The sequence below is a fragment of the Cebidichthys violaceus genome, unplaced genomic scaffold, assembly GCF_023349555.1.
Source record: "Cebidichthys violaceus isolate CVI_PGR_0920_01 unplaced genomic scaffold, fCebVio1.0.p SCAF_17, whole genome shotgun sequence".
NCBI lineage: Eukaryota > Metazoa > Chordata > Actinopteri > Perciformes > Stichaeidae > Cebidichthys > Cebidichthys violaceus.
This window is the reverse complement of record NW_027176340.1, coordinates 12,417,152-12,441,604: the sequence shown is the minus strand read 5'-3', so window position 1 is coordinate 12,441,604 and position 24,453 is coordinate 12,417,152. Positions and strand designations below refer to the sequence as shown.

The window sequence follows — 24,453 nt, the reverse complement described above, 5'->3', positions numbered from 1 at the left end:
GCAATTCATCCACTCTATATCACTGCAATTCATCCACTCTATATCACTGCAATTCATCATCACTTACTACATTAAAGCCTTTGGATATATAGGCCTTTATGGAAGAGCCCAGCACTACCTGCATACAACACATTATACTCTATTATCCAACTCTATTACGTTGATGGTCTTGCTTCAACTTTTTTTTCTACAGCTCTAATAAAGATGAACAATAGGCTGTTTATCTATATTCAATATAGTTGTCCATCATTAGATGGATAGATACATACTTTATTCATCCCCAGAGGGAAATTTGTAAATATTACACCTAATACCGAGTGGTGGTTTGAAGTAACAAATTACATTTACTTTTGTAACTGGGTCATTTTTTGTGTACTTGTACTGTGTATTTAAAAAAAGGTAATTTACTTTAAGTACTTTTTATGACTGTATTGTACTTGGGTACATTTTAAAGGGTATTCATTACAGAGTAACAGCAAAAGTCGCATACAAAAGTCCTGATGAAGTGTGTGAACAAAAGAAGGAGCCAAATCAGCAGCTGCAGCAGAGAAGCTGCTGCTGGTGTGTCTGCGGCCGCAGGAGGGCAGAGCTCCAGAGATCCAGAGAGGAGAAACTCTGCACTCAGCTGACACTCTGGAACAAATACATGTTCTAAATAGAGGTTGCAGCTTGCAATTGACGAAGGGATTATCAGTTAAGGTTAGCACTATTGTACCTCTGCATGGTTAGAAAAAGTTGCATCTACTTGATTATTCATTGATTTAATGCACCACCAGACGAACATGCTAAGCAACCCAAATCAAATACACCCAAGAAATTGTGTGCCCAGCAGGTGCAAGCTGCGTCTGGCTAATACGCAATGGTAACATGCTAATGGGGGATTCTCCAGCATTCAGTGATGAACTTTAACCTTCACTGAGATGTGTGACTTAATCTATATTCTCAGTTTTAATAAAATAAACTATTATATCAAATTTGGACTCCCTGAAGCATCGTTTACATTGCCAGAACCAGCTGCAGCATTAAACATGTTTTCAGCATCTTTATCTTAATCTTAAACAAATTGCATAACAGCTGATCTCACACCTCCAGAAAATGACAGGAGAATAACAATATGATAACAGGAGAATAACACAACGATCAAACATCTTCCTGTTACTTTTCTATGGAAACATGAAAGCAATACTGACATTGGGTTTACTTTTGCGGATATTTGGAAACGTTGCTATATGAATACAAATAATATGTTACTCAAATCAGTGGTTTTATTACTTTACTTATTTGCACAAAAAGCCCCCATGTATCACTGCCACGTTGAGGTACAAACATCTAAAGACCATGCACGATTTCAATTAATCCAACACTTCATCCAAAATGACCATTTTGTCAATGTAACCTCACGTCAAGAGGTCCATCAGGAGGGCCTTGAGCACCGTAGATATCAAACACTTGGATGAGTGATTTTATTTTTATGGATTCCTTAAAATTGGATCCTTGACTGGAGGGCACTTGATAAAGGAACAGCCTTTTGGAGAGACAAATACCTCTAAGGACTTTCCGAATACTCAATGTTGACCTTATCCAGTTATTTCCTTTTATGTTCACCAAATAAATCCTAGACATTTAGATGGAAAAAAATGGTTCATGTAACTGCTGCTGGTGTCACTAAACAAGTTGGGACTTTTTTGAAGTGATCAAATTTGTACAAAAGCAGAAAAATTCTCCAATTTTGCAAATTCACCAAATTAGCCCTTTTCTTGTTTTTGTGCTACAATAAAGGGAATTGTTCACATGAGGCTTTAGCACATTAGGTCACTCACCAGTGTGGATAGAGAAAGGCCAGTGCTTCTTGTCCCTCCCTAAGGGTCTGAGTGTTGCTACTGGCTCCTTTGAGAGAGGGAACTCTGCCATTTCATTGACTGCCTCTGTGCTGGTAGTTGAGTTGATGTCAAGTGGATTGTGGGTATACACCTCCAGTTGGTCTTCTACAGGTGGCATGTTAGTTGGATCCGGTTCAGTCTGTTTTTTCTCCTTTGCAGTAGCATCCAGTGTGTCGCTGGATGGTTCATTCTTTGCCGTTCTGTTGCCCTTCCTCCCTTCCACGGCCACACCTACTGATCCCTTCCTCTTCTTCTTCTCCTCTTTCTCTTCTTCTTCCTCCTCTTCATCCTTTTCCTCTCCTTCCCTCTCTTCATCCTCCCCTTGACCCTTGCTGTTCTCTCTGTCCTCGCCCCCAGCCTCACCATTTTCTTTGGCTGCAGCCGTCGAGGCAGAAGAGGTGGCGTCTTTGGCGGGCTCGGCGGATTCAGTGTTCTGGCGTGCGGAGTTGCGGTTATGGGTCGGCGCTCTGCTCGGCCAAACAGAGCTGGGGAAGGAGGAGATGACACCGCCGCTGAAGCCCAGGCCGGCCAGTAAAGTGCTGGTCACCACGGACGCCACCGTTGCCTGACTACCGCTGGAAGACGGGCCGATTCCTGTCGCCATGGAGACAAAGGAAAAGGGGATGCCTGAGGAGGTCCAAGTAGATGAGCCGGAGGAGATGGGAGCCATGTCGGCTGAGGAGGCTGGAGACACTGTCGGCTGAGAAAGAAACAAGTTAATGATTAGAATCTGAAATTATTTGTTGATTTTGACATCAGTGACTACGGAGTTTACACCTTTAGTTATATTTAAGTGTTCAGTCCAATATGTTTGGATCTAGGTCAGGATTGGAACAACCTTGTTACCCTGTTTCATATGAACCACTGCTTTCTAAACCTGACTTTAATACCCTTTAAGACCTTCCTGTCCATACAGGGAAGAATAATGCTGATATAGACACTGCTCTCTGCTGGATAAAATGTGATAAAACATTAGCAGTGATTCACCTCTGCTTCCCTTACCATTCCAGTTTTCACAATCCTTGTCCCCTCAAAGATCCTGGTGGTGTTTGCTGATACACAGGGAAGAAAGAAAAAATGGGATATTCCACTGTTAAACACAGAAGAGGCAACCAGACAAATCTCACTGAAGGGGTGTCTATGAGACATCCATGAGTGCATTGCAAGCACATAATCACAACATGACATAATGGAAATGCAAGGAGCTGAATACTTTATGGGGTAGCCAATAAAAGAGATTAAATTAATTCATCTCACTGCATTTTAGCTTCTTACTGTTACTGTATGTCTTTCCTTCCCTCTATCACCTTCTCTTTAGCCTGCAGCTGTTGATATGAGCTCACATAAATAAACTGAATATGAAAGATTTCACCACGATCAAAGGAATCCTAACTGTCAAAAGATACTGCTTGCACAAATGTAAGACAATATGCAACGCATGTTGAGAGAGGGCTGTATACATGGAAGAGATGTGTACTGATGCTCATATTGACACTAAAGATAATGTGGCTGCAATTCATGAGCACTTTGGGTCTAAACGGTCCTCGTGTGTGTGTGTGTGTGTGTGTGTGTGTGTGTGTGTGTGTGTGTGTGTGTGTGTGTGTGTGTGTGTTTCTTTGTTACCTCTGAAGAGCATGCTCTGGCTGAAGTCACTGCGCATGTCATTCATGCAGATGGCCTGGACTCGAAACAGGTACAGCACATCGGGGGAGACGGGAGATATGACGGCCTCCTGGAAAACAGACATAACACACACAAACAAACAAAATCAGTAAGGTCCTCCAAGTTTGTATCAAAAGTCATATTAATTCAGTTACAGGGCCAGGAGTTTATATCCAGAGGAGGTTGCATAGATTAAGATGTGGTTCTTAAGGATGTTTTTCAATCAAGGGAACAAACACCCCTTAATTACAAAACTTACCCCAACTATCTATAAGTAGGTCAAACTTGAAAATGAATACGTGCCTTTTATCCATATAAGTTATTCCGTCAGGTTGTCCGCAAACAGCTACACCGACACAGACTGGACAACACACACACACACAAACACGACATACACAAAATACAAAAGTAGTACTTCACAGTAGCCTATGGTGGACTTATATGTGGCCAGGAACACCAAGAGTATAGTGAGTGTAGCAAGGAAATAATGGCTTGGAATTAATTCAACCATCAACTTAAATGTCCTTCAAAGAGGAGTCCGATTTTCTTGCTTCAATTATTAATCAAAATTAATGCATAACACAAGTTAAACAGTATAAATAACATCTTGGAGACTGCAGTGTTTTACAGCTTGGGATGCGGGTATAAGCCAGTGTAGTCTGGTGTTCTCCTAATGAAGCTTCAGTGAAGGTCAGCCAGGAGCCCATCTTATCCCAATACACTCTATTATTTCTCTACAGCAAACCTTTAATACAGCCAGTTAACTTTCTATTCTAGCTATAGCTATCTGAAACCAGACAATGCCCCTCTCTTTCTGTGGTTCAGCCTAAGCCATTCATCCAAAATGTGTGTTTCTTTATTTCCCCATGGTCACTCCCACACAGGAAACCTCCAGCTCTGAAACGTGAAGCCAATGCTTTGTGTCTTAAAGCTGCATTCTCTCTAATGTCCATCAGGGGGCGACTCCTCTGGTTGTATAGAAGTCTATGAGAAAATGACTCTACTTCTCTCTTGATTTATTACCTCAGTAAACATTGTAAACATGAGTTTATGGTCTCAATCTCTAGTTTCAAGTCTTCTTCAATACAGCATGATGTTCATTTAGTAAATTATTGTCCATTTAGAGTCAAATAGGCCATAAAGCAGGGGATGCTTTTGACAGGTCGCTACACAGTGTTGTCCGGTTGTCTGTGTTTTCGTCTTAGAACTTTAACCCTTTCACAGTTTGTCTTGAGTTCATGTACAGTAAGTTGATTGTAACATGTTGGTCTCCACTTAGCTTCACCCTCTATTGTCACTTCTGGGTCCAAAAAAAACAAGATGGTGACAGCCAAAAATCAAGATGGCAACTGCCAATAACCAATATGCCAACAGCCCAGTCAAACTCAATGCTTCGAAACTGTGGTCCACAAACTAATGGCTGTCGTGTCGGTGACAACCTTCACTTCCTGTATACAGTCTGTGACAGTGCTTGATGTGGAAAAAAGTGCCAGTACTGCCCTTATTGACAGGATACCGTGTGAATCAGACGGTAACAGCAATCATTACTACATTCTGAATTTTTACAGTGAATAAAGATTGTATGAGAAATTGGGTTTGCTTGTCCTACTTCAAGAAAATGTGAAGATTTTTCTTTGTTTTTAAGAAAATTTGTTTATGACAATTTTATAACATTTTGGACCATTATTATTATTACTATAGATAACACACAAAAAGCAAGACATAACTTGCAATAGTTAATAGTTAATACAAATGTGTTTATTATTTACACATACATTTACACGTCTTACTCGTCATGTAATCCTTCTTGAAATGTTTTCAAAGTAAAATCATATTCTGTAAATAAAGAGCAAATTCACCTTTTAGCTAAGATTCTTTACAGTCATCAGGACTTTCTACCATTCAGACACATTCATACACCGTAGGCACAGCTTGGGGGACCTTGCCGAAGGACACATCGACATGAACTAGTGGAGCCGGGAATCGAACCACCAACCCTCTGATTGAAGGACGACTGCTCTACTGCTAAAACCACTGACGGTCAAGAGTGATCATCTCTATGCATGCTCGTCATCGTATTACAACCACAAGACTCCCCCTCCTACCCATTATAGTTACAGCACTGTCAAACAGAATCTCATCTGGACTAGCATGGGGGTCCACAGCCTGTCCCCCTCAAGCCCATCAGGGGCTTGAGGGGAGTTTGACATTGTATGTTACGTGTTACATGTCTTGGCGTCAGGAATGGAACAGTTTCCTATTCTGGTCAACCCGTTGTTGTTGATGTGTTTATCTTAGAATGGCATTAGGATATAGTTCATGTACAGTGACCAGGTATGCAGCTTAAGGCTGACAATATTCTCAGTGGCAGAGCCACTTGGTTACATTATTTTCACTGACAATGAAACTGTTTTGTTGATGATATACCAATGATTAAATGATACACGTAGCACATTCAATAAAAACAAGCACACATTTCCATTTTGAGAGTGGAACTGTGCTAATTATACATTTTCACAATTTATGTGTGGATTGCCACACAACTCCTAATCTCCATCCTGTGTTCAGAGGGAACTAGATATCATCACCACAAATGCACCATGGGACTGTACAGAACGGATGTGCAGAGCTGTTGCTGTTTACACTAACACTTCCGGCTGACTCCTGCTCTCACACAGATGGGTGGCAAAAATTTTGTAAATCAGAGGGTTTCATGCAAGCATCTCAGGGCTTTGATGTACAGTGGCATCAACAGCAGCTGATAAACAGAATGTCTTATTTTGATGGCTGCAGTTTGTGGTGCTTGTTGAGTTTCATTGCATTTTGAGAAGTGAATTTAATATTCTGTCCACCATATTACATGAACAAAGGCAAACTCAATATTATAAACACCAATCATTATCACCCAATGCAATTCAGCAGCATCACAAACTATACATTGTAATCTTCATGAAGGAGGATTTATTGCAGGACTGTTGCATTTTGGGGCCGAGATCCATCACTAGAATCACATCGGCAGCAAAACTATTGTCTTCCTACGGCCGGCCAAGTGCTCCTCTTTTGATCCTTGCTTTGCGTCTTTCTAGCAGTTTTAGACGCACAAAAAAGTAAAAATATTCCCAACTCTTCAGCATCAGGTGCAGAATCAAATATTGGTCCATTTTTTCAGTATCGTCGACAAAAAATAACGTTAATATGAATTGTATATGTTGGTGTCCAGAATGATATATAAGCAGACAAGCCAGGAGTCACCTGAGAGATTTTGAGATGCTGCAACCATCTTATTATCTAATTCTACATGTGTTAACACACACGGTACAGCTTCTTAAGGTTATATCAGAGATGAGCCTCTTCCCTTCTCTACAGACCCTCTTTGGCTCTACAGCAAAGAGGCTAGAGCTAAGTAGTATGGGCCATAACACAAGTCCAGTGCAGAGTGTTTCATTAAATGGGGATTTCTCAATTGATTGTGACATGGGGGATGTGTGTGGGATTTGAGGGTCCTAAAGCCAGGTAAGTCCCTGTTGTGACGTAGATAGAGGCGTCAATGGAGAATATGAGGAATACGAACCGAATCAAATGGCTGACAGAAAGAGGGAAGACAAATAGTGTGTGGGAAAGGGGTGTTGGGGGGAGAAGGCAAGGGGAGGAAGAGTGGGAAGGGTGAGGGAGAGGGAAGTAGATTTCAGAGGGCGGGGTAGTCTCTTGACTTAATGATGGGAGGACAAACTACTTCCCACCTCCCTCCGTCCATCTCTCATCATGGCAGAATCCCAGTTCTGGAGCTGATAATGCTTCCACAGCCAGGGGGCACTCTCATCCCTTTTATTTAGCAGCCCGTTCCTTTTTTCCCACAGAGCCGCTGGCCCAAGGTCATGCTTTTTGCACAGGCTGGAAGCTCCTGCATTCCCTCCAGCTTAGCATTAGTATTCTGCCAGTCGATCGGCAGACCACAATGTAAGGGAATGAAACGTCCTGTCTGCTCCACAGCCTTCTCTCATAGCTCATTTTGGCTCCTGATGAGACCATTTGTAATGGAATTGATGGAGGATGTTTTTTGGTTTGTGTGTGTGATCAAACGTTTTTGTCCCCAGAGACTTTAATAATTATTTCATTAAAACCTCTGCTGACATATTTTCTTATAATAACTATTATTTTGCCAGAGCTGTGCGTATGTGCCGTTGTTAAACAAAACACTCATATTTTTAATGATGCAATCAGTGCTGATTTTGTACGTGTCTAAACAGTTTGGTTCAAAAGCAAGTTATTAGATTTTGCAAGGACCTCGCAGTCATATTTTGATGATGTAAAATCCACTCGAGTTCTGAAATAACTCACACAAATGCTTCCTCCCAGTGCAACTGCATTTGGCTCTCTGTTGGGCTGAAATCTTCTTGTCATTATTTACAATAAATCAGACTGTGGCTCTGTTCAAAGTCTCATCAGAAATCAATCTGGACAGTGATGTTTGTACACATGGGAATGCACTAGATGATTAAAATATGTTCAAATGTGTGGCGTATCACAGTGATGAGGTTAAATCATAATCCATTAATCAAGTTGATCAAATAGCATATGGCTGAAGGCCGGGCACTGCAGCTAGCAATGTATCAGCAGGGAGGGAATGATGAAGGAAGAAGGGAAAGTAGGGGAGAAGGAAGGAAAGGAAGTAAAGGACAGATGAAAGGAAAGAAAAAAATGGAACAGAGAGGTAAAAAAAGGAAGTAGTATATAGCAGCAGTTATAAAATATGGAGCACTTTTTTATGCAAGTGGGTGTGTAGTTGTTGCTCAAGGCAATCACCTGATTACTGGTGTGTGATCAGCTGATGGTTAGCTGATCTGGAATCTGGACTATGATGTGACCCATTTGGGTTTTTCACGACCTGTACTTTTGCATCAAAGCACCCCTAGATTAGGAGGCACCATTAAGTAGTTTTTACTTCTAAGCCCTAAAAATCCCTAAAGCCCCCAAAAATCATCATACAGCATCATTAATACAAAAGCACCATCAAGGCAGAATCTGACTTTTCACTGAGGCTATATATTAGAGACAGGTCTTTGCTTCAAATCCCCCCGTTGTGTAATCATATCTCTGCATGATCTTTACTGATCATATGTCTGATTTGCATTTGCAGATGTTTATGCAACTCAGCCCTTTCTCTTCTCCTTAATGCAATACATCTACATACAGAGAAGGTTGAGTTTTAAAGGGTACGTTACTTAATACAACACACACATGCCATTTGCACACTGAGACACTTGTCGGGTGCGATTACTGCGTAGAGCGACTGCACTGTAAGACAACAGGGGGCAAAAATATGTATTCCAGATTAATTTCAAGATAAAAATCTAATTACAGCGTTAACCAAATTGAGTGGTTATCTTTGTCTTGGTAGTCCGAGCAGGTTGATTTCCAGTGTTTTGTCCCAGCAACAAACTTATATGAGACTACAAGAATGTATCGCTCCATGGCTGAGAAAGAAACAGAAAGACGGAATGGACGGAAAGACAGCGGCACATTAGCATCAATGGAGAATACATGCAGTTGCTCTCAAAAGGTATCCCTGCCTGTACAGCAGTCTGTCGACCATATTGGGATCCAAGCGTATGGAGGCCTCACCCAAGACTGGATCCCAATATGGTCGACGGACTGCTGCGCCAGTCCTTCAGGGCTGCTACAGCAAGCTAACTGTTAGCTAGCAACTGCTCGATTAAAAAAAGGCAACGTAAAGATAAAAAATGGAAAATTGGACTCTGTTGTAAGGGCCTAAATGAATGAATGAATGGATTTGTTAATACCGATGTGTTAAAGTAGTTCACAATTTGCATACTATATTTATTTTCTAATATGCTATTGCTTTACTGCCAGTTTGTCACATACATAGAGTGGTAGAGAATTGAAGATGACATTTGGAAATCATCATTGGACCAAAGTGATGTCAACATTGCATTCTGGTTGTTGATTAGTGTCTAGGACATCTTCCATTGGAGCACTATTCTAGGTGTTTTCAGGTCCCGCCCCGAGGGAAGACAGCAGAAGCCCGTCCTCCTCTGCCCCCCACCTACACTTTTTTGCCCGCCCTGTAGATATGGCTGTTGAAGCATTTAATGAAGTTCCATAATGGAATATTTTCAAAGAAGAGAGGAAAACAAATAAATAATACTGAGATTTGGTGATTATTTATTGAAACCAATTACTCTTTTTAATTTGAATTTTCCTCTGGCCTCATAAGAACAGAGGAGGAGCCACCTCCTCTGTTCTTATGGGTCAGACTGCTTTGATACTAACGTTCATATCGTAATCTCTTCAGCTTGTGTTAACCACAGACCTTATTTCAGGCATCTAACCAAAAGCTCATTAAAAAAAATCCACTGACTTGGAGATGAGGACACGGGGAATGCAAAAATGCTAACTGGTTTCCTGGTTTTAGGACTCATTCCTTCAGCACTCTGTCGATTCATTATTCAGCAGTTTAACACTGCTGCTAGATTCCAGTGTCACGGAGGCAGTGGACCAACATGGCTGGAAGTTGAAATGAACTCCACTGAAACTAAGTTCACACATGGAAACCCTCACCAAGCCTGAAACCCAGTGGTGTGATGAGGCACATGGGGCTGTGGACATGAAATGTGAGCGGTGTGTGAGGAGGAACTGAAAGAATTCATTGTTCTGCTGTATCTCTGTGGAATATCCCGCTGTACAAACATGGCTATCGACAGCTAAGAGTTAGGAAAGTCTGAACAGAGATGCTTCCTTTTATTTCTTCTCACACAAACCAGGCCAAGAAAGCACATCAGACAAATGCTGTGTGTGTGTGTGTGTGTGTGTGTGTGTGTGTGTGTGTGTAAAAAGCTCATTCAAAGACAATTTTAAAGCACTGAGCTCATTATATATGCACACATATTTGATATTAAGGAAATGTTGGTGGTTCCCTATATGTTATACATGTAGTATAGGACACTGTCATGAGTGTGCACGTGATTTTAAATGCAAAGCTGTTGTTTATTCAAGCAGTTCCGCTGATGCATGTGCATGTTAATGTCTACCATATTCATTGATATATTTGACAAGCAGACAGGTATTGGGTTGAACTGTTTTATACCAAAGATAAAGTTTTATGCATCTGGGTTATTGGATTGTTTATTGGATTCTTTGGTAAGTGACACTCCTATTGTGATTGCAGCCCCATCTCCTACATTATATGTTTTTATCTTACTAATTTGATTTGCTAAATATAATTTGGAGGGAATTTAACTGCTGCTTTGATTTAGATTACTGCCAATAATTTTCACAATTTATGATGTGCGATGTTCTCGTACTGCCCAAAGTCATAGGGAGGAGCTCATGGTTGGATGTATAAAGCTCAGCAGGGTTCACATCCTTTGTCCCAGGTTTAGGCTGCTGATTGCAACTGGCAAACAACTCTTCTCCAGAACACCAAGCTTTGTTCACCAAACATTTTCACCTTGCCTTCTTTCGTCCATTCGCTCCTCCCTTTCCAAAACAGTGGTAACGGCGATCGCCCTTCTCAGAGGCCATCCTCACCATAATAACACTATTTTAGGAGCAACAGAAGTCAGACAGCGGCTGATGGTACCACGGTTTGCACTCTGTGGCTCACAAGTGTGTTGGAGAACGACAGTGGCCTTCGGGTAACGTATAAACATTTTGGAAGCTGTCATGGGCTACTGGAGAAACACGGAGCTGCAACATGGTGGACTCTGTGAAGAGAACCTGCTCCCTATGTCGATATGAAGGACTCATTCTAAGCTAACGAAAACACAACGATTCTTAGCTTCAGTTGATTGTTTACAGTAAAGACCACCATGTTTCTCTGACCTTTCATAACCATTAAAACCTTAAACAGGCTTTAGTTGTCAGCAGTGAATCTCTCATCAATGACTCAAATGTTTGTAAATGAACACGTTGCCGGAGACAAGTTGAGCTACTGATCATCCACTATAATAATGTATCATAATGAAATACAACAGCAGCATTTTAATGTGTGTCTCATTTGCACAGCGTTCATGTTTGCTAATTGTTTGATTTTTCCACAGCAGTCTGCATCAAAGTCAGCAGCTAACTTCTCATATACTGTATATTTTACTATGTGTATAGATGTGTAAAGCCGCCATATATGCCTCTCAGCAGCTGAATGCGTCAGAGTCAGTGATGGCCTTTTCAAACAAGTTTGTACTTTTCAGCTGCTTTACCATGCAACAACAAGATAACTCACAAATACTAAACAAGACATATTCTCACACACACACACACACACACACACACACACACACACACACACACCAGGCAGGTCTCATCCAGCATCTGAGCTATACGTACGGAAAATAATGCACCGTTACACAGATTTTATTTGTTATCAGTGCAGTCCAGCAATGTGAGCAGCCGTCTCACCTCAGAGTCACATCCAACCCGTTTCATCCCTGACATTGAGACCCACTGTATGTTATATGTGATGTCATTGTTTGATTTGGCACTTCTTTGGGGATAACCACAAGATTTAGTATCAGTATCCATTACATCAGGCAAACCCTCCCACTACAAGCTCCAGTCCCTCCCAGTCTCACCTGTTTGTGTTTGGCGTCGGTGAGGTGCGTCTCCTCGTAGCTGTCGTCGTGGGTCGTCCAGCTGTAGGACACCAGGAAGTGGAGGATGGGCGGGTGGTAGGTGACCTCCGGACGAGCCCAGCGCACCACCAGAGCACTGCTGTTCACATGCTGCACCTTCATGTTGATGGGAGCACTGCTGCATGCTAAGAGGAGGACGGAGGAGGACGGAGGAGGTGGTAATGTACAGACAAAGGAAAGAAAGGGAGAGGAAGGCAAAATGTTAGAAGCGGAGAAATATAAAGGAAGGTTAAAATGTAAAATGTAAGGATAGAGGAAAATTTGTGTTAGATGGGTTAGATGAAGAGATGAGGGAGGTAGAAGAGAAAAAAGGTGATAATGCACATCAACGGAAAGGGTGGAGGCAGAAGAAGAAGATAAAGAATGGGGAGAAGAATTGGGGGAAGACAAGAGGAAGGAAAGTAGCAAGAAGGATATATGAATGGGAAGGATGAAGGAGGAAAATGATGGAAGGGAGGATTAAAAGAAACCGACAAAGTGAGGGAAGGTGAGACATAAGTGAAGGCAGATGAAGAAAAGAGAGATGAGAATAGCATGAATGAAAGGGTGGACAAGAAAGGAGGAAAAGAAAGGAGGGGGGTATGGAAGAAAGGAAGGATGGATTGGTGTGAAGGGAGAGTGAAGGAGGCAATGAGAAAAAGAGAGATAATTTAATGACAGAATACATCAGCTCAGCTTATTTTACACATACACTTAGGCAGAGAGAGAGGGAGAGAGGGAGAAAGAGAGAAAGGAGGAGAAAGGGAGAGAGAGAGAGAGAGAGAGAGAGGTAAAGATAGAGATAGAAAGGGAGAGAGAGAGAGGTAAAGAGAGACAGAAGGAGAGATAGAGTGTGTGTGAGAGAGACAGAGATAGAAAAGGAAAAAGTGAGAGAGACAGTGAGTGTTATGTGAGCGTGAGTTGTATTCATGATGTGTTATTAATATTGCTCTGAGACACTCTGAATCATCCAGCCACACATACACACACACACACACACACACACACACACACACACACACACTATATATGAACAAACAGGTTCATATATAGTCTCCTTTAGGCAAAATGCAACCAAGCCTTCTGTCAAGCGTCTTCAGTTATCTGGCATTAGGAGACCTGAAGGCAAATACATAAACGTTGTATGTTTTATTGTGAATTTAACACTCTTGCATACTAACCCTCCATTCATTCTAATGGGAGCAGCCATGCACTGGCTGCTCCTGCCCACTAGATGTCTCTGTTTGACCAGTGAGATGTTCTGCTCAGCTAACATTATACATGGAGTATTTCAGATATTGAGCATTTTATAATTATTACTGTAAATTCACATTATACTGAATTGATGCTTCGACTGAAACAGGTTTAAATAACACACAGGTCTTTTGTCTTGTGTATGTTGCACATGCCGCCCCCCCCCCATGTTTACCGGATGCATACACATGTCACAGACTCATTTCATCAGCATGACAACAGTCATGAGTCGACCTACTGGAACATAAATACTGTAGTCATTGATAATTCTTTCCAGTTTTACTATTTTGCTGCTGTTAAGCTACCGTGAGTTAAACTTGACACTTTCACATTAAAAGCCTTCTATCAACTCAAAAGGCGTTATCCCCGGTGGGCTTTTAAGGTGACGCATTTTCAGAAGGTATTCAGCTCAGTTCACTGACGGTGAATTAATCACAAAAAAAAAGGAAGCAGAGTAGGAGAGACTGGAATTTAATAGAGAATGAAACCAGTTTTTGAGTCCAGTGAAATGAAAGTTAGTGTGTTTTTATCTTCTGTACTGTTGTGTATTCCCCAGTGAAACAGAATATTTGAGTGGTGTACTGTTATAAGTAATTCATGTCAAATCCTTCATATTTGATTGTAACAAGAAAAAGTGTGAAGGCTTATAGTGTAGCACGATGTGGAGCTACAGAGGACTGTGGCTCCACACACACCTCCCTCGATACAAAAGTTACAAATTGATTAAGATATGTCATGCTATTATTGGTTGAAATTGTTTGCTACTAGCTTAGCACAATATAAATGGAAAATGTGATAAAAACGATTAAAAAGAGAATTCAAGAAACAGAGTGGTGAATATGACACTTTGTTGAACTGATGTGATGTAGAAATATGTACCATAATAGATACTGAATTTATAGAACAGGTAAGTTCACCCCTCTCAATGTTTTACTACCAGCTTTAATTAATGCAAGCAACACACAAGCATTATTTAAATATCAGCTTTTATATGAACATTAACAGTATTATTCTCCTCAGTATCGTCAATCTGATACTTAGACTTTGAATCCTGTTTAAAACAAACCGCCTCTGATTTCCCATTGACATGTAAGCAGAAATCCAGAGCATGTTTTTTTCATGGTGTTTGGCCAAAAGTATGTGAACATCTCTTTTTGTATACTTTTGTTCTGAGGCTTTGTTTTTTCATGGTTTGGATGAAACCCCTCTATTCCACTGAAGGGAACTCTTAATGCTACAGAACACAATGATAGTTCACACAATATGCAGGTTAGGAAAGGCCCTTTCCTGTTTCAACGTGACAATACCCCCACGCCCAAAGTAAGGTCTACAAAGAAATGTTTTGGTCTGCACAGAGCCCTAACCTCAACCCCATCCAACACTTTTGGGAGGATCCTGAACGCCGACTGTGAGCCGCACCTCATCACCCGTCATCAGTGTTTGACATCATGAGTGCTCTAGTGGCTGAACGGGAGCAAATCTTGTGGAAAACCGTTCAAACAAGAGTGGCGCTTGTCCCAGCAGCAGATTAATGATGGAATGACACGTGTAACCATATCATATTGGTGGAATATTTCATTGTCCACTTGCTTTGGTCAGCGTATCTGTAGTGTAAACCACATGTAAAACAACATTTCCTTACAGGACTCACTGTTGGAAAAGAGGGAGTACCGTATCCCCTTAGAACAATGCACGTAATGATTATTCCAACCACTGTATCATATTATGCAAATGCAGGTAATTTGATGATGAACATGGGTTGATTGAGAATAGGGCTCACTTGCCTGGTGGAACCAAATTGATTAGCTTGCTCATAAAGAGCTGCAGTGGAGTTTTTCTATTCATAACCTGCAGTCGAGCCCCATGTGGCTTAGCATTACTAAAGTCATTAGTCACACGCACACACACAGAAGTTCACAAAGTAGAACACACACACATGCACACACACAGAAATCATTTGGAAGTCAAGCACAGAATGACCTCTATGCATGGAAAACGTATTTAACGGATTATATCAACCTGGGCCCAGTCGCCATACTGTGTGTGTGTGTGTGTGTGTGTGTGTGTGTGTGTGTGTGTGTGTGTGTGCGTGTGTGAGTGTGTGTGCACAAGTTAGAATATTAAAACCACTAACGTTTACAAAGTGCAGTTAAATAAGGTAATAAGTTAGAGAAGTAGCCTACACGGTAAAAAACCCTGGTAGTCAACAGGAAGCCAAGCGGATAGGCCAGCAGAAGTCTTGGACACACATGCTCCAAAGTAGCTCGGCTAGAGAAGGGCTCTAGTTCACTCGCTCTCTGGGTCCAAACACACAGAAGTTCAGAGAAGCCCACGGAGACATCGTTTCGGCATTTGCGCTCAGTGACCAACTTTCGCTATCTTTGAAAGTGGTATCCGGTTCTCCTTACTTCTTCATGCTTATGATGGCAAATTGATTGATCAACGTTTGGTTGTGTCTCATTCCGCATAACGGGGGAAAGAAGCTGTAAAGGCTTCTGATAAACTAGAATAAAGTGATGGTAGAGTTCAGAGTTGATGAGACGCATTCAAATCGAATTAGATTTTTTTGTAGGCTACTCTCGTACTGTAAACCTGTAATATCTGAAGATAAAGATGGCGGTGGTTTTATGTTTTTCTATTGTGCTATTGGGTTTCTTGTTTGCTCTCTTTTGCTGTGTGCTAAAATACTTATTTGTATCTGCTGAATAAACTTTGTATTTCTAAACATCAGCCCAGCCTGCTGGTGAAAACATTTTGCCAACTGTCTAATTTCTTTTGTAGCAAATGTTGAGTGCAATTCTGATTTTTTTCTTTTTAGCCTATTGGTCAGCAAGCTCATCATCTCAATATCCAGTGTTTAAATGAGGGCTACACCACTTCAGTACCGGACTAAAAATGCTGTTAGCATGAAGGTGGTCTTTTTGGCCTTCTCTTGTTCAACGATGTGTCACTGTTTTTTTTTTTTTTTTTCAAGTGTACCATAAATCCTGTATTAAAATGAGCTTATGAGCTAATGAGCCAAAAAGCCCTTTTCACAATAGACAAGTTGATATTTTATAGCATTTTTTTTAACAATTGTTAAAGGGTAACAGCCCCAATCAAACGAAAGGTAAATAAAATACCTTTTATTTCTCTGTTCTCTGTTCTTTCCATGATGTTGCCAGACACCTTTCAGAGGCAAGAAAAACATGCACTTTTAGTGCACGTGCATTGACGGTGAGGAATTGCCTCCATTGCAGCCTATTTAGCAGCTATCGCCTGCAGCGTTCTCGCTCAATACTGGATAATAATTTCAAAAATTGTTATCCCCATTATTCACTTACATACAAAATCATGAGAGAATAGGGGTTTGAAAATACTGAATTTGCCCTTCCAAATGAATTATAATAGCTGCGTTCCATTTAGTAGTAGTGGGCTATGACATTGTGCATGCTTTCTCACTGGTATGGGACCCTTAAGCAGAACAGAGCAATCATTAATGAGCCAGACTAACTCAGGGCTGGACTAAGTCAGGGCTGGACTAACTCAGAGCCGGACTAACTCAGACATACAGAAGGCAAACACACTAATTTAGCAATCTTAAGGCTAGAAATTGTCGCATATAGGAGGTGCGGCAGATGCTGCAGCAGATTTTCAACTGTGCATGCACATCCAACATTTTCTAACTGTGCAGATGAATGGGCAGAGAAAATGAGGAGCTTTGAGAATGTCGGTTTGCTGCGAGGAGAAAGCTGTTGATAGTATAAAAGATCTAAGGGCCTGTGTCCTCATAGTGCCGTTTTCTTTTTTCAATTGTTCCCAATGAGGAGAGAGCGTTAGCGGCCACCTAGACAAAAAGCAGCTGCACCTAGCGTCATTTTTCTGAGCGCTTCAAGTTAAAACTCTCTGAAGTTTTCAGAGAAGCACTGGTGACATCACTGTAGTAAATGGAGGAGAAGCTTGTTCTGGCTGTCGGTCCCTAACTTCATATTTCAGAGACACTACCATGACAAAGACCAAAACAACCATTTGTGGGAGCAGATCTGCCAAGTGGACACTGAATGTTGCCGTAAAGTTGTGATTTTACGAGTGTGCGCCTCGTCTCTCCTTTCTCTAACATCACGGCTGTCAGATTGAGAGGTGACGAGCTCATCGATACAAAGTATGAAGCAGACCTCCTCCGTTTGGTGCTCATGGTGAAAAAGCTAACGTCCGACAAATAGATAGTAGCCCGAATAGATAATAAAAAGCAAAGGAGCGATGCTGGTCAATCATACAACAGATGTGCAGAGTTGTTAGCTATACTAACTACCCTGGGCCTCTCTGATATTTTCCTCTATCTGAATAAATCCTTGGATTAAGCTGGCACTCATGTGGTCCTTTCACCTCCTTGTCAGGGGTGGACTGTAATTTGCAGATATGTGTGTGTGTGTGTGTGTGTGTGTGTGTGTGTGTGTGTGTCTTTCTGTAACAACTCATATTCCCTTCATGTGACACAACTGAAAGGGTTTTGGAGCCCTGCGTGTCTGGCAGGGTGATGAAGAGACCCTCTCACGGCTTACATCAAAGATAAGCGGGCTATCACACACACACACACACGCACACACACACACACACACACACACACACACACACACACACACACACACACACACACTCAAAGGGGAGAAGTCTAGATGGCAGTGAGTGATGGAGATATAGGGACCAATCAGAACAGAGCATGGGTAGAGGGGCTCTCTCTCTCTCTCTCTCTCTCTCTCTCTCTCTCTCTCTCTCTCTCTCATACATCTCTGAGAGGCCATTTGGAGGAGGAAAGGACATCTTTGGCCCTGCAGCATGTTGACCACAGTTGATGGATGACCGGGTCTTGATTGTGAGTCGGTCTGCGGGGCTTTGCAGTTGGAGGGATTAGGTGGAAATCAGTCATAGTACTCTACAGGCCTGGCTGCGGTTACACATGCACCAACAGGATCTGTAGTAAAAGGGCAGGTGCCAAATACTGATTTACACTGTTATTAGACATTTAAAGTGTATGAAGTTAATAAGCAGCCAAACCCTTTTGTACTGTGAAAGCACAGTTAGGAAGGAATCGTTTGCCACTTTTGATTTCTTTTTCCATTCTTCAGCACACACTGAGGTGCCCTTAAGCAGGACACAAAAACAACAACTATAACTGCTACTATTAAGCACTATGCAGGGCAGTCATCCAGTGAAGACGTTAGGAAGGAAGTGAAGAGGGGAAGGAAGATAGTTGCTTCAAACTGTGAACCAGTGTTGTGTCCCCAGGTATCAACACTTAGTGAATAAAATGTCAGGACTATTAGAAAAAACTCTGAAAATAAGAGCTAGGTTGTAGAAAGCAAATGTCTTCTGATGTGAATAATGTAAATGCCGCTCTATATTAAGTTTATATCTATTCACCGTCCAACTTTCTGCAGTACAACTCATCGGTGTGCTTTGCATCTATGACACTGTTATTGTTTTATAGCAAGCAACCACTTGATGGCATGGAGGACTCTAAATGGAGTAGCACTCAGACTGCCACTTGCATTGCTCACTTGCTACTTGATACAGTACTTTGTAAAATTGTTATTAGTGTACTTCTACATATTATGCAGGGACATAATTCAGCTTTTAACCTGGACCTAAAACAAAATAGACACAAACAAGTGTGCAGAACAATAAGTACATTCAGATTGCAAGGTTTTGTCACTTTTTTTTCTAGTGAAGGCAATTGGCAAATTGTAAAGTTACTTAAATAAAAGATGAAATAAAAATCCAGCAAATGGGGAGCCAGAGGATGCTCAGCACCACAAGTGTAAGAGTGTGTATGTGTGTTCATCTTTGCCACACATGGTGGCTGCGTTCTTTACAGTGAGTATAGTATACACTAAAATAAAGTATGCTATATTGCTTTGAACCCTTAAACTGCACGTGTGTTGCTATTTTAGCTGGTTTCAAGGCATAAAGCAAACTGGAAATACAATGTGGTGGCACAAAAATGGAAGAGTGAAAACTATTTGTTGTGGTTCTATGGGAGGTTGTGTCAGGTAATGTTTCTTTTGACCAGTGAATGTCAAGATGCATATGTTGTCTGTCGTTGGACGGCAGCACCTTAGGGAAAACGTGCACTGCCTTACGTTAGCTAGCTATGCTAGTCTCCTCAACAAACCCGTAACTACATGCCAACATTCACCCATTCCGACACACACATTCATACACAGATTTTGACACCTGTAGACCTCTAAACTAATTGACATCCCACACATACATACACCCATAGTTGTATGTATGAATGCTTTGAGGGATTGAACAGCTGATCTTCTGACTGTAAGAGAACCCGCTCCTACTACTAGAACTAAATCAAAGCTAAATAGTTTAGTTTTAACTGAGTTTACCACCCAGAGCTGATTTGAAAACATTTCCATTGAACTCTCCCCACAGGGAGATGTTCTGGGCGAGGGCCAGCCAGCAGCGGGGAGAGGTCCCACTATAGGGGATCCTCCCACACCGAGCAGCTCAATCAGACTGCTGTTGAGGAGTCTGACAGTGTTTTTGGTTCATTATGAAGCTGTGGGGAAAATGACCTCAGATGAAGTCAGAAAGAATCACCTCGTCGCTGTTTACCGTTGGCTCTGCTCTGAATGACACTTAATTCAAGAAGGAGGTGGTGGAGATATGATGTTCTTCAGAAAGGTTGATCCAATGGAGTTACAAGTTTCTCATTGATTAAATATTTGTAAAACCCACAGACAGACATAAAGGGTCACCAAAAGCATTGATTCATCAAAAAAAAAGCCAGAATATGGAGATACAACATTTATTTTTTTGCCTGACAGCGACAATTTGCACAACAACTCTACGACATATATACATACAGTATGTGCTTGAAATCTAATCTTTAGAGAATTATACATCAGTTTCTATAACCATATTCAAAGTGCATTATTGTATAAGGGCAGAGGCTTTAGAAGGCCTTCATGAGACTTTAGGGCCATGCTTGGAAGAACACGTAATGCTTACTGATGCTTTGTATCACTTCTCATAAACAGTATAAATGTAAGTGCAAGGATACTGAGTGAAACTTTCATTATTATTTGACATGTAGTCTAACATCAATAAACTCCAATAGAAGTGCTGTATTATGGTGTATAATTTATTTATCTCATTTGTCTTTTGAGTTTCCTAACTTGTTATTTAATGTCAGCACTTAAAATACTTGAAAATGCAAATAGACCTACTTGTGGCATAAGTCCACAATTTCAACTCAAATTTCATAACAGTCCTTGTCAGACAACCTCTAATAGTCACGCCATTACATATTTGTGCATGTAATTATTAGGGCCCGAGCCACCGACAACGTCGGGCCAGCGAAGGCCCTATTGAGATTGTATGGGGTATTATTAGGGCCCGAGCCACCGACAACGTTGGGCCAGCGAAGGCCCTATTGAGATTGTATGGGGTATTATTAGGGCCCGAGCCACCGACAACGTCGGGCCAGCGAAGGCCCTATTGAAATTCTATGGGGTACTATTATTATTATTATTATTATTATTATTAGGGCCCGAGCCACCGACAAAGTCGGGCCAGCGAAGGCCCTATTGAAATTCAATGGGGTATTATGAGGGCACGAGCACCGACGAAGTCGGGCGAAGGCCCTATTGTAATTCTAAGAATTATTATTATTATTATTTCTCCTCTAAAATCGCATTTTTCAGGGCTTTATCATACTCAAAAACTCCCCAAATTTGGCAGGCGGATCAGGACTGCGTGAACATTTTAGATTTTATGGGTCGCATGCTCATGTATGACAAAATGGCTCACTAGCGCCCCCTACAGTTTCACAGGCCATGGCCTTCACCCAACATGTCTGATTAACATGAACTTTGACACACATATTCAGCTCCATCTGCTCTACAATCATTACACTCAAGTTTTTTAGCTCCGCCCATTCAGATTTCCACCATTTTCATTTTTGTGAAAAACACATTTTTGCAAACTGCTCCTAAACGCTGTGTCAGATTGCTACCAAATTTGCTGTGGATCATTATTCATTCAATTTCATCACAACCCCCCCAAAAGTTTTTTGATAACTTATCGCGTTATCAAGTTATGGGCCAATGAACTTATCAGGAGCGTGGCTCTGTACATCAATCAACCTCACTTTAAAACCATTGTGCCTATCATCACAAAATTTGAGGCAAATGTCCACATAGCAATCTGTAAAGTACCCTAACATTTTCATTTCCTTCAGCCACTAGGGGACGCTACAGTAGTTAGCTCTTTTTGGCCATTTTTCCCGTTTTCAGGCTTTGTATTTTCACGAACTCCTCCTACAGTATTTATGCGATCGGCTTCAAATTTGGTCAGCACAATCTTAAGACTTTTATAATGAAAAGTTATCAAAATCATGAGTTTTCATGCAACAACCTTGGCGTGGCGTGGCATCCATTTTGGTCAATTTTTCATGAAAATTGAAGTTGTTGTAACTCCAAGGTACATTGTCAAATCTGCCCAAAATGTCTTATGCAGGATGCTAGTCCAGGCCTAAAAACATCCCCATGCCTCAATTTTCACATAATCATAGCGCCACCTACTGGCAAAGGGAAATGACAAGTTTTACACTTTGATGTACTCCGCCTAGCCATTTCACCAGATCAACCTCACATTCTAGAAAGAAAGCCTTTAGACATTGATGATAGTTCATGATGAATATTGTGAGGTTTCGTATAACTCTGTTGCCGTGGCAACGCTTTGTTCGCCATGAAAAAGCAAGCTGATTTTTCTGTGATTTGGGATACTCAAAAACTCATGAAACTTTGTACATATGCCGTAGGTGATGAAATTAAAGATCTCATGTGGATTTTTGGCTTGGTCGTTATAAATTGTCTCGATAGCGCCCCCTGCAGATTTTCAACAAAGCAGCCCCAGCGCCTCGTTTAACCTACATGTATGAAATTTGGTTGGCACATGTATCCTATGGAGACTTACAAAAAAGTCTCTTAGGACCATGCTCTAAAATCAACCAAAAGTCGTCCATTTTGATTTTTATGTGAATTTTCCCTCGATTTCTAGTTGCTATACTTTAACGAACTCCTCCTAGGGACTTTGTCAGAGCCACTTCACATTTGGACAGTACAATCCAAAGACCTTTGTGATTAAAAGTTATCAAAAGCTTTATGTTTGATGGAATGGCGTAGCTGTGGCGTGGCGTTCATTTTATGCGACTCCCATTAAACTACGTTTTCAGGCTTTGTATTTTGACAAACTCCTCCTACAGAGTTTATGCGATCAACATCAAATTTGGTCAGGACAATTTAAAGACCTTTGTGATGAAAATGTATCAAAATGGTGAGTTTTCATTGAACGACCTTGACATGGCGTGCGCCCACTTCGCTCACATTTTGTGCCATTCGCTATGAAAGAGGGAGTTGTTGTAACTCAGAGGTACATTGTCCAATCTGCCCAAAATTTGTTATGCATAATGCTATTTCAGGCTTGAGCACATTTCCATGCCAAAATGTTGTCAAAGTCATAGCGCCACCTACTGGCAAAAGGAAATGACACGTTTCATACTTTGATGTACTCCTCCTAGCCAGTTGATCTGATGGACCTCACATTTTCTGAGGAAAGCCTTGAGACATTGATGATACTTCATCATGAATTTTGTGAGTTTTTGTTAAAATATGTTGCCATGGCAACGCATTATTCACCGTGAAATGGAAGCTCAGTTTTCTGTGGCTTAGGATGAACAAATAGTCATGGAACTTTGCACATGTGTCAAAGGTGATAAACATAAATAACTAATATGGGGTTTTGCCTTTTCTTTTAGAAATTGCCTTGACAGCGCCCCCTACCAATATTCAAAAGAGCAGCCCCAGCGGTACATTTCACCTAGATGTATGAAATTTAGTAGACACATGTATCACATTGAGACTTAAAAAAAAGTCTAGCTGATGTATCTCCACTGGACTTGTTCAAATCTGTCCCAAACTTGCCATGCTTCATAACAGTCATGCCTTGAGGATGTCTACAAGCCAATTTTCCATCTAAGTCAAAGCGCCACCTAATGGCGAAAGGAAATCAGCGTTATTTGACAAACGATATCCGATTCACATGAAAGTTACATGATGTTGTCTACACTTGATATAGAGCAACATAAATTATGTTGACGCACGTTGTTTAGCGCCACACAGTGGTTGCAGGAAGTGGTGGACTATTTACAAAGCACAATTTCCAGGGTCAAATACACCAAGCAGGAAAACAACGTCTAACTTGTGGTCGCGTTATCTGATAGTCGCAGACATTCTTGGCCGCGTAAGCTGAGGTCTCGCAAGTACACTCGACGTACGCAAAGATACGAGGGCCCGTTCATTGCTGCTTGCAGCTTTAATTATTATTATTATTATTATTATTAGGGCCCGAGCCACCGACAACGTCGGGCCAGCGAAGGCCCTATTGAGTTTCTAAGGGGTTTTATTAGGGCCCGAGCCACCGACAACGTCGTGCCAGCGAAGGCCCTATTGAAATTCTATGGGATATTATTATTATTATTATTATTATTCTGATTTTTATTTTTGTACTTTGGGCGCATATTTGGGATACTTGCCATGCATGAAAACTCACCAAATTTTGCAGACTTGTCAGGCCTGGTGAAAATAGAGGTATGATATAGGTTTCATTATAGGTGAAAAGAAATGTCTCTCTAGCGCCCCCTCAAAGTTGGACCGGCGACGCCCCTCGGCCAGTATGTCCGATTTACTCGAAATTCGACACACATGTCCAGATCCACTAGCTCTACAAAAAAGCCTCTCAGACCCCTAATCTCCGCCTCGAAAAATGTTCCGCCATCTTGAATTTTGTGAAAAACACATTTTTGAGAACTCCTCCAACACACTTGGTCCGATTGCTACCACATTTTCTGTGGATCATTATTGGATCAAGATCACATGAAGTTATCAAAAGCTTGTTGATATCTTAAAGCGTTTAGAAGATACGGACCAATGAACTTCTTGGGGCGTGGCTTGTTTTTCAATACACATAACTTCTCA

General features: G+C 41.3%; 1 protein-coding gene across 2 annotated transcripts in view; it reads right to left on the bottom strand.

Annotated features, from left to right (window-relative positions):
* Nucleotides 1-24,453, bottom strand: part of LOC137874016 (receptor-type tyrosine-protein phosphatase gamma-like) — a 598,619-nt gene that overhangs the window by 73,413 nt on the left and 500,753 nt on the right. For both annotated transcript variants that reach the window (XM_068712605.1, XM_068712604.1), the window contains exons 9-12: nt 12,131-12,315; nt 3,504-3,612; nt 2,883-2,932; nt 1,821-2,580 (exon numbers count right to left, since the gene is read on the bottom strand). In XM_068712605.1, coding sequence (XP_068568706.1) covers nt 1,821-2,580; nt 2,883-2,932; nt 3,504-3,612; nt 12,131-12,315 — 1,104 coding nt within the window. The remainder of the gene's footprint in view (nt 1-1,820; nt 2,581-2,882; nt 2,933-3,503; nt 3,613-12,130; nt 12,316-24,453) is intronic.